The sequence below is a fragment of the Ananas comosus genome, unplaced genomic scaffold, assembly GCF_001540865.1.
Source record: "Ananas comosus cultivar F153 unplaced genomic scaffold, ASM154086v1, whole genome shotgun sequence".
In the NCBI taxonomy this organism is placed as follows: Eukaryota; Viridiplantae; Streptophyta; class Magnoliopsida; order Poales; family Bromeliaceae; genus Ananas; species Ananas comosus.
This window is the reverse complement of record NW_017892014.1, coordinates 5-9,960: the sequence shown is the minus strand read 5'-3', so window position 1 is coordinate 9,960 and position 9,956 is coordinate 5. Positions and strand designations below refer to the sequence as shown.

At 36.1% G+C, this 9,956-nt stretch overlaps 2 protein-coding genes across 5 annotated transcripts; both read right to left on the bottom strand.

Annotated features, from left to right (window-relative positions):
* Nucleotides 1–4,766: 4,766 nt before the first annotated feature.
* On the bottom strand, nt 4,767–6,711 carry LOC109705272 (haloacid dehalogenase-like hydrolase domain-containing protein Sgpp). Of its 2 annotated transcripts, none has more exons than XM_020226004.1 (4): nt 6,451–6,711; nt 6,218–6,372; nt 5,677–5,938; nt 4,767–5,313 (listed from the first exon to the last, which is right to left on the bottom strand). In XM_020226004.1, the coding sequence occupies exons 1-4, from the start codon at nt 6,694–6,696 to the stop codon at nt 5,128–5,130; spliced, it is 849 nt and encodes a 282-aa protein (XP_020081593.1). In that variant the 5' UTR covers nt 6,697–6,711; the 3' UTR covers nt 4,767–5,127. The 2 variants fall into 2 exon arrangements, with proteins under 2 accessions (XP_020081593.1, XP_020081594.1); XM_020226005.1 differs by having other exon boundaries at nt 6,218–6,368; nt 6,451–6,657.
* A 141-nt stretch (nt 6,712–6,852) lies between these two features.
* LOC109705273 (phosphatidylinositol N-acetylglucosaminyltransferase subunit P-like) lies at nt 6,853–8,485 on the bottom strand. Of its 3 annotated transcripts, none has more exons than XM_020226006.1 (3): nt 8,137–8,485; nt 7,953–8,025; nt 6,853–7,352 (listed from the first exon to the last, which is right to left on the bottom strand). In XM_020226006.1, exons 1-3 carry the CDS (start codon nt 8,396–8,398, stop codon nt 7,223–7,225), a joined length of 465 nt encoding a protein of 154 aa, XP_020081595.1. In that variant the 5' UTR covers nt 8,399–8,485; the 3' UTR covers nt 6,853–7,222. The 3 variants fall into 3 exon arrangements, 1 of the variants encoding a protein (XP_020081595.1); XR_002214682.1 differs by having other exon boundaries at nt 7,234–7,335; nt 8,132–8,484; XR_002214683.1 differs by having other exon boundaries at nt 7,328–7,352; nt 8,132–8,484.
* Nucleotides 8,486–9,956: the final 1,471 nt, after the last annotated feature.

Here is a 9,956-nt window from a genome sequence, read left to right as displayed (position 1 = left end):
AATAATTTCACTTTAAACTGATTATCTTTATACGACTGTTTACATGCAAATATCTATATAAAATGAATCTTTTAGAGCAAGGTTTAAATTAGTTAATCTTTTTAATATAGTTTCCATACCAATATTTGGTCGGTTCTTTGTCTGGTACCTCCATTGATCAAATGGACCATGTTCTTCTCTCTTTCATGATCCTCTACCCTTTCATCCTTCTCTTCTGGCTCACTACCCTCAAAGCGTGGTATTAGACTCTGTACCCCACCCAAAAGAGAGGAAAAGAATATCAAAGCTAAGCACATGTGGAACTTCTCACACAACTCCCAATCATTTAAAGGGTATTAAAAATCTCTTAGAAAAAAGAAATGCAACATATGTTGAAGAATTTCAAGTAGTTTAGAAGAAATGTAGAGTATGTCAACTTTAACCAAATGGCTTCTTAACCAAAACTAGAAAGTCAAAAAAAATATCATAGTCAACTATCTTTCACCGATAGTACATCTAGTACGGTAGGCTAAACGTTTAATAAATGGCACCCAATATTGTCTCAAATTTAAAATCTAATTACTTCATATTTTTAATTGAGTTTATTTTCTAAAAATAAATAAGTAAAAAGAAATGAAGCGGATAACTAGCTAGCTTGCCACCTTTCCTTTTTTAAAAAAGAAAAAAAAACTTCCAAGCATTGCATCACCTTCCAAAAGTGGTCCCTCTGGGTATTCTTGGGTCCAGTTCTTTTCTAAAACTAAAATTTCACAGCCAATCAAGTTGTGTAGATGTTATAATGATCACATAACAAAACTAATTAATATATATACAGTACTATCTCCATAGTAGATACAAGTGTAATTCGTTTTGTACTTACATTTGAAGAGAGTATTTGAAAGAAGTTAGATGAAGATGTGCTCCAGGTTCTTGAAAGAAACTCCATTGCCTCTTGAGGGCTTTTAGGAATCTCTAGAGGGCTACAACATTTCGCGATCTGCGGTTTCCCTCTGCATAACTCAAGAGGTTTGGGTTCATCTATCCGCTCCATCCTCTTGTCCTACGCGAATACGCGCGTATATTAGATAGAAAAATTAGCAAAAGCAAAGTGATTAGTGAAAAGTATATGTTACAACTACAATGATGAATAATCTTGCCAACTTAATTTGGCTTAAAAACTAGGGCAATCTCACCATTGTATAGGGCGAAGAGCGGCGCAGGAGGAATGAGACCTTTCCAAACTTCACTCCATTTCTTGAGTGCTCCATTTGATTAATGATTACTTAAAACCTACCGAGAATATTAATCCAGTACATTAATAATCCAGCACATTAATTAATCACAGTGAAAAAGGAAATTAAAATGTAAAAACACATAAGTTAAGGCGAGGAAATTATATAAGAACAATTACACTTTGAATAGAAGGTCAGCTAGTGGTTGGGGATAGCTAAACAACTGGCTTAGCGATCTTATATATACATTCTAAAAGAAGAAGGCTTGATGAGGCACGAGACATGCATGAATGATTATCTAGGGTTTCTACGATAGACTACTGTTACTAATTCTCTGTTACATTAAAGAATACGTTATTGTTTTTATCGACAGCTATCACATATGGCAAATGACTCAAGTTCGAAATCTAATTGCTTCATGTTTTTAAATATGTTTAATTCTAAGACAATAAATAAAGCAGCTGAGGTATTATCTTTTTCTCTCAAATTGCTTGTCCAAAAAATTCATATGGCATCGTAGATTGCGCGCACGGACTATTAATAAGTCATAACGGTATCATTATTCTGAAAATTTGTAATAGTATGTATATCATTATGTACCAGGCTTGAATCAAATCACATCCGCCAAAGTTTGATTTTATTCGATGGATTGAGGGTCGATTCAAGAAGTATACATTAACATTATCCCTCAGTCCAAAGTGGGCACCTAATTAACCCGAAAATCTCCTCGGATTGTGTGAATCTGGAATTTCGGATTGAACCCAGCCCAGTTGCAACCTAGAACCCTAGTTATTTTCTAATAAGAATGAGTACAGTAAGTGTACATACACTAATAACAAAATTAACTACATTTTCTAAGCTCCTCCTAGTTCAGTGCATGATCCCAATACGGAGAACTCAGTTCACGTGAAACTAAGAGAGCAAATGATGGAATGGATATTTGGAGGCTATTTTCTTATAATGGCATGTCGTTAATTTCGAGTGACTAAGTATATGGATTGGAGCCGTTATTAAGCATAAACCAAGAAGTTACAGAGAAACCACGTGTTGATGCTCCCCTGCTGTATCTTTCATGATTTTGTGAAGACCACTTTTTGGTATTATCATTTTTTTTTTATTTCATAGATTTCAAAATCGGGATCTTGTGTCTGTACAACTCTTATCCCGAAGTCTATACTTCTAGAACTCGAATCTCCTTTAATTTAGCTAAGGGTTCAGTGAATGGTATCCGAGATCACAAGTTCAAATTTTAATTGATTTATATTTTCAGATAAATTTTTTTTAAAAAAAATAAACAAAACGGATTGTATGCTACATTTCTCATAAAAAAAGAATTCCATTTAATTTTTACTTCTGTGCCTTACAACTTGGAATATCAATGGATAGCGAGATCACTGAACCTCACGAAAAGTGAGCTTTTACCCCAGGTGGAACTTTTGTAGTTATGCTTTTTTTGTAAAATTATTCCAAACAATATCAAGATCGATTACGTTTAGTTCACGATTTGTAATATTTTGATTCATATTTTGTACTAAAAATATTTTGATCATTATCATTCAACTCAAGTTGGTATTTGTGGAAGGTGTGAGTAAAATGGTAGAAGCATTATAAATTACTTGGTGATAGAAATATTAGATTACCACAAATTAAAAAGTATTCTCAATTACATGTTTGATGAGAATCATCGGTAGTTCATTAATAAAAATACATTTGTTCTTACTAAGCATATTTAACCATTGGTAAGTTACCATTTTAAATATAAAATATACAATATTTTTAAAATATTACAAATTTTAAACAAAACTGTTCCTAATAATTTCTAACCGAAGCCCCTTTTTTTCCCCTTATTGTGCGTGTGGGAACTAAGTTCCAATATTGCAAGTACTATCAAAATTTTAAGATTTGAGCTCAACTCTGCGCCCGGAAAAGAAAAGAAAAGAAAATTCAGCAACAAAATAAGTACACTCCCTAACCGACCGTCTCCAGAACAAGTGGCAAAGGGTTTAATAATTGGTACCCGAGGTCCCAAGTTCGAATTCTAGTTGATTCATATTTTCAGCTAAATTTATTTTTAAATAAAATAAACTAAGCGGGTAGCGTGCTACTTATCTCTCTCAAAAAAAAAAAAAAAAAGAGTACACTCCCTAAGCAATCAAGTGTTGATACCTTTATTACTGCATTAAGAAAGCTTCAACGTAGTGCCCCAAAGTACTTTTATTGCTAAATTACTTAAGCATCAAATTCATTTGCTATTTAGAATTACAGGTGAGAAGAACAACTTTAATCCAAATTGCGTAATATTTTACACCCTGTCTACACCTGTCTACGGTACATCAACCAACAAATAAAATAATTAAAATATAAATATGGAAGTGAAAAAAAATTCTTTACTCTTTCATTTTGCTCTTATTTTTTAAAATATATATATATAAAGGCCTCACATATATAGAATCTTTACAGTGGTTTTACTGATATGGATTTGATATTGTGGATTATTCGCTAACTCTGTATGAAGATAAGAATAGAAAATAAAATTTTATGCCAAACTCGTCCTAAACCTCCTATTTATGTTATCAGTTACTGCATATTATAGAAAAAGTCAAAATCATATTCGCGGTTGTCACAAATCATTTCCAGATTTATAAATAGCCCAAGTTATTCAAACACTAAAAACAATTTGTTTACACCGACCGTCCCTAGAGCAAGTGGCAAAGGGCTTGGTGATTGATATCCGAGACCCAAGTTCGAATCTTAGTTGATTCACATTTCTAGCTAAGTTTATTTCTAAATGAAATAAACGAAGCGGATAGCGTGCTACCTATCTCTAAAAAAAAAAAAAAAAAAACAATTTGTTTACAACTCCATACATAGGATTCTTTGCGTAAGGTATATATTACCATTTGTCAGTATAATCGATTTGCTTACAACTTTGTTGATCTGCACCATCTGATGTGAATAGTATAGATTCATCCCTTTTTAATGAGAGGCGCGCGGGATCATCTTCTTCGAAAACTTTCCATCATGTATGTAAAAATAGTTTTAGGAGGATAAGAGAAGGGAATAAGGAAGCCACTTTATTCCTAGCATATTCCAGAATCTATCTTCTAATCCTCGTAACAACCACGCAACATAGTGTCCCATACCTTGTTGAACCTTTGGTTGCTACATTAAAAAAAGAAGCTTCAGGGTTCATTGGTATCTCCCACTGTCTATTGTACTACAAAGGAAGAGGTACTGTGCTACAAGGGAGAATGATCCTCTATGGGCCAGGCTGTAGGAAATTTCTACATTTCCACTTTCCTATTCAAAAAGGCATAAATAGTTTTGTAATCTAAATTCTTCCAAAGAGCTTATGTTGAAGTCGTATCAGAAGTTTCAAGTTAGAGCTTGTCACTGTCTAAGGTTTATTTCAACTATCCGCCACAACAGAAGCTCCCTTATAGGAACAAAAAACTTAGTTGGACTCGCAAAAGATAATCGTCCAATTAAAACTCTTTTCGATTGTGCGGTAAACTGGAAGCAGCAAACGAGGATCTTACAATACCATGCAGACAATTTAATCAAGAGACATTAATTGTATTAAGATTTACAAGGTTTTGTCTTTTTAACAGTCCACAAAAGAGATTGTACTTAGTTCTAAGATACATTAGCAATTGTGACAGAATGAAACCTGTGATAATACATACTTAAATACAACAACATCGCCAATTTCGTTAGAAAAGGCTTATGAATGTATACTTAAATACAACATCGCCAATTTCGTTAGAAAAGGCTTATGAATGTATAATCATAGTTTGATATTGGACTAAAGCTAGTTAAAAAATATCAAGTTTCTATAGATAATGAATGTCCTGCGCTGCTTATCTGATTCTTTTTGTTCTCGTAAAAGTTGTCGGGGACCATACCATCTCAAAAATCAAGCTTCTCTTTTCTTGCCAATGTGATCTAATTCTCCAAGTATGGCCCAAAGGTTTGGATCCTCAAAATCCTTTATCAGCAAGCTCGCTCCTGCCTCCTTCAGTAACTTCTCGGGATTTCTTGTCGCCAGGCCTACCACAGGCATCCCTGCAGCCACGCCAGCTTGTATCCCCGACGCAGAATCCTTAGGGAAAAAAGAAATGTTTAAAAGTTTTTAGATCATCGGCCATTGCGTTCACACATATAACCCTGGAAATATGCCAAATTGCCTAGATATCCCAGCAAAGTTGGTATTTGCAGATGCGACCATTTGAATCCGTCTTTATCTGCCTCCGCGCCCCTGCTAGGGGTATTTATGCAAACTTCATGAATACACGACAAGGGCGCTCGAGCAAACAAGCACAGTTTCCACGACGAATAAGGAGAACTAACCAAATTTACAGGGATACTTGCACAATTTTGCATATTTGCAGGGATTATATGCCGAGAAAAAAAAAACCTAAAAAATGAAGAATCATTTCTGGTTATAGCACAAATTTGGATATACCTCAAATACAAATGTGTGATTAGGGGATGCTTTGAGAAAATTGAGGGCCTCTAAGTAAGGATCAGGGAATGGCTTAGCTCTTTCGCACTCGCTACCCACTACAAGAAACTGGAAGAAGTCAGTGAGACCGAGTATTGAGATCATAAGTTCTGCATTTGCCCTCGGAGCGTTAGTCACTGCTGCGCGCTTCAATCCACGTTCCTCGATCCATTCGCACAGCTTGTGAAGGCCATCTACTGCCTTTAATTGCTCGGATGCTAGCCTGAAATTTTTGTTATTTCTTTGTTGGATCACTCACAAAAAGAAGTATACTAAGCAAATTTTTTGGCTTATTACAGATCAATAAGGTCAAAATTGTATATGTTATGATATCTGGGTAATTTGGCTTCTTCGATCATGCAAGTTTCGCTGATTGATATCTATCAACCAGATCGATAAGGTAACAAATGTAGATTTTATGATATCTAGTGAACAATGTAAAGATTGTGGTACTTCTGGTGAAGTTTCATGCATTTTAGCTGCTTCTTAGTAACTTACTTACCTGCGAAACATAGCTTCCTTGTCATCCATGAACTTCGCCGCCCGTTCATGATCACCATCCGGAAATAATGCTCTGCCAATATCTTCATTGAATTTACCGCTGATTTTCTCGACGAAGAATTCCTCAGTTATGGGGACGCCGTTATTGAAACCTATCTGTACAAGATTCGATTTATTATCAGAGCAAAACGCACGGCGATTGCCCCCAAAATAGTACTCGTCGAGAAGCCATACCTCTTGTAGCATTTCTCGAAAAGCGTAGTAGTGAATAGGATCTGAATCGCATAATGTGCCGTCTATATCGAAGAGTATCGCTTCCAACGGTGCAAGTTTTGAGAAAGGGCATTTGCTACAGGAAACAGAAATGGTTACACTTGTTCCTTCTGAATCATTGCACAATAACAGAACATGAGATGCACGCAATGCAGGACCGATAAGTAGAGCCCAACTAGATATGATGACAATTTGCCACACAATCATGACAACTCAATCGTCTGAGTTGAGTTCTGTGTGATTTTTTTTTTTTTTTTGCTAAATTTGTTGTTCTTTTCTTTATTAGATGATGAATTTTTCCCTCTGTACTAAATTTTTTATACAATAGTTCAATATAAACCCCAAATTTTTTCTGCNGAACCTAAATGAGTGCATAAGCTTGTAGCAGTACTCTCTATTCTTAGGAAGTAAAAAATAGCCTCCTTAGAATTGCTCCCAGCTCCAGGCAATGTTACCATCAAACCTCAGTTCAAAAGTTATATCATTTATATAGAACATGAACTCAGAATTCTGAGCAGTGAATGTCTGAACTATGTCTTCCAGCAAAAAACTCATTTGGAATGTGTAAAAATTTGCTACCGCAACCTCAAAAGCATCCGACCTTTCATATCAGCTTAATCCTTAAGCACCATCCACTATTTGCTCAAAAGATTTTAATCCAAGATACAAATGAGTTTTACATTTGGTATCAACTATCTTGGAAGTTACATTTACAAATTAAGAAGAAAAAGAATTAAATCTCACCAAACATTGTGTTGAAGGAATTTGGAGGCGGCGTCAGCATAAAGTTTAAGCCCAAATAAAAGATCAGCCCTAAAACGACTGCTACAATAACGAAGGATGGAACTGCCAACGCCCAATACCTGTCAGTAAATTAAAATTATTTGACTAAAAAGAAAACAAACATAAGACAATCAAGGGACACCTATTCAAATAAATATATGGAAATAAAACCACCTTTTCAGGTTTTTACAGCACGGTGAATTTAGACGTCTTAATGACAATAAATTGATACTACAAACTCTGACCCTGTTCGACAACAACCAAATCGTAGAATTTTATGAAATTTGAATTCACTTTCCTTAATTCCCTTGTTTGGATACCTATTAATTCATGTAGAGGTTTTTTTTATGGTTTGGCGGATTTCAATAAGCATAAGTAATTAGGATAATTTGAGGCCCGATTGGCCAAATTATATACTCTCTAAACATTATCAAATGTAAACATGACCAAGGGGAAAACAGAAAAGTAAACAATGGAATTTGATCTAATCACGCTTCATCCTAAACAACAGATTTCAACTCAAAATCCTAATAAATTCGATTCACTGAATAACAAAACTAGTTAATTTCTATCATAATTTAGCACCACATGGCAGGAATTAAGAACCCAAACACCTGTAAGAAATCAATAGCAACCTACAACAAGCATCAAGAGGGAAAGAGAAAGATCGAACGCTTAACTTGCTAGGATAATAAGTGATTCCTAAGGAATGCAACCACCGCTCGGGTATATAGGCCCACACCAAGAAGATCACTGCACCAAACAAGAGAAATCACCCAATAAACGCTCAATATTGATCCAAAACCCTGGATTCGAACACAGATACCCAAAGAGATCGTGATCGGTTCAAAGAGAGTACGAAACCGGTGGCGATCACGGTGGTGATGGATCCGACGAAGCCGTAGACCTCGGAGGGCTTCGGCCCATGCTCAGCGGCGAACGCGGCGCCCCTCATCTTCGTCTCCTCTAACCCCTTCTCCTGGAGCTCGGCAATGGCGGCGGAGGTGGAGGCAGAGGAGGAGGCGACCCTCGCCCTCCTCTCCCGTAGGAGGCTCATCGTCCTCCTAGGGCTACTCACCACCAGCGAAGTCGGGGACGAAGGCCCCTCTTCCATCGGCTTCTCCATTCTCCGACGACGAAGAAGAATCGCTATTCCCGTAGTTACTGGAGTTTTTCCTCTAATCCTATTCCTGTGAGGGTTCAGATTAACCCATGACCCGATCCAGTAATTCGAGCCCGGTCTGATTCGGCCCTACATTAAGACAAGGATTTTAGAATGGCCCTAGCCCCGTTTTGGACCTTCCGAGGCCCATTTCCTAAATAAAAAATAAAAAAATGATCACGGAGTATGCTGGTCACGTGCCGACCGCGCCACACTACGCTGAGTAGCAAGCAATTCTCGATGAGTAGAGCTATTTTACTATCGAAAATATAAAGAATCTGATATTTTTAATTTTTTAGCCCTTAGATCAATATTTTTTATCGTTTCTAACTTTTGAATTAATATTATTATTATTTTATAAAAACCATTCAATTCTAGAGGGGACTGCGATCATTCCAATCATATAATTTCCGATCTAAGGGCCTAAAAGTCGAAAGTATCAAATGCTCTATATTTTTAATAGCATAGTGGCTCTATAGATTCTCAATCAGCAAAAGATGAATTTTAGGTTTCGTAGTCTTAACTCACTCACTACCCAAAAAGATCACAAAGTGGCCATCCTTGCTCTCCAATCCATCACCTATAGCAAATCAACAGTTAATTTTATGTGATTCGCTAGGACGACCTCTAATGTAAGCGCAGAACCTTAATTAGAATGTAGGTTTACTGTTCTTTTCCGATTTCCATTCTAATGTGATCATCCTTCAAATTCCCACAACCACCACCTCTCTCTCTCTCTCTCTCTCTCTCTCTCTCCAAATGTCTTCATTAAACCCTGAGATTTTCATAGGTTACTATTCACTTCCAGTCCCATGTGATTGGTTTGATCCAACATTTCTTGTTAAGGTAAGGTGCAGCTATTGAGAACTAGTAACAGTGACCCCTATATATATATACCTATGCATTAAGTTAATGAATATACATTCTTACTGGACATAGCTAGTGATAGTAATAATCGACTTCTCAAATAGGGTATATATACCCCTATTTAATCAAAAAAAAGATAAGATAAGATAATATAATATAATCATTGTTCATGCAATAGAATTGGGTGTCAATGACTAGTTTATACACATGTAGAATGGAGGTAGCTTCTTTACTTAAGCACAGATTTTCTGCAAACTCTGTGTGAATGAAGTACTTGCACACCACAATATGACCGTTCATCGAAATGCTGGTTGTTTCCTAACTCTCAACCCTCCAACCGGAAACTAAAATATGCTTCGCCTTTTGATAAAAAACAAGATTAAACGGTGCATAGAAGAAATTTTTTGCATGATGAGATGTAACGGGAGAGGAGGAGAACGTTGCCATTCAAAAGTTGTGGTGTTCCGCTCATTTCATGCATCGGAACTAATTATTAGCCCTACGAGACTTATGGTAGTTTGATGCTGCTTTATTCAGTTATCCAAAGAAAACAAGATGCTGGTGAATGTACTTAAAGGTTGATGTTTGCTTGTTTTGTTTTAATGGCACAATTTTTTTCCAAATTTGTTCCAAATGCATTATCATGCCATAGTTT

What these genes read in the sequence shown, in the direction of transcription:
- LOC109705272 (XM_020226004.1), bottom strand. Translation starts at nt 6,696, where the DNA reads ATGATTGTGTGGCAAATTGTCATCATATCTAGTTGGGCTCTACTTATC. An exon ending in TTCGAGAAATGCTACAAGAG is followed by an intron (nt 6,373 to 6,450) that starts GTATGGCTTCTC and finishes AATCTTGTACAG; the next exon opens with ATAGGTTTCAATAACGGCGT. An exon ending in AAGGAAGCTATGTTTCGCAG is followed by an intron (nt 5,939 to 6,217) that starts GTAAGTAAGTTA and finishes CAAAAATTTCAG; the next exon opens with GCTAGCATCCGAGCAATTAA.
- LOC109705273 (XM_020226006.1), bottom strand. Translation starts at nt 8,398, where the DNA reads ATGGAGAAGCCGATGGAAGAGGGGCCTTCGTCCCCGACTTCGCTGGTG. An exon ending in CACCACCGTGATCGCCACCG is followed by an intron (nt 8,026 to 8,136) that starts GTTTCGTACTCT and finishes TGTTTGGTGCAG; the next exon opens with TGATCTTCTTGGTGTGGGCC. An exon ending in ATCACTTATTATCCTAGCAA is followed by an intron (nt 7,353 to 7,952) that starts GTTAAGCGTTCG and finishes ATTTACTGACAG; the next exon opens with GTATTGGGCGTTGGCAGTTC.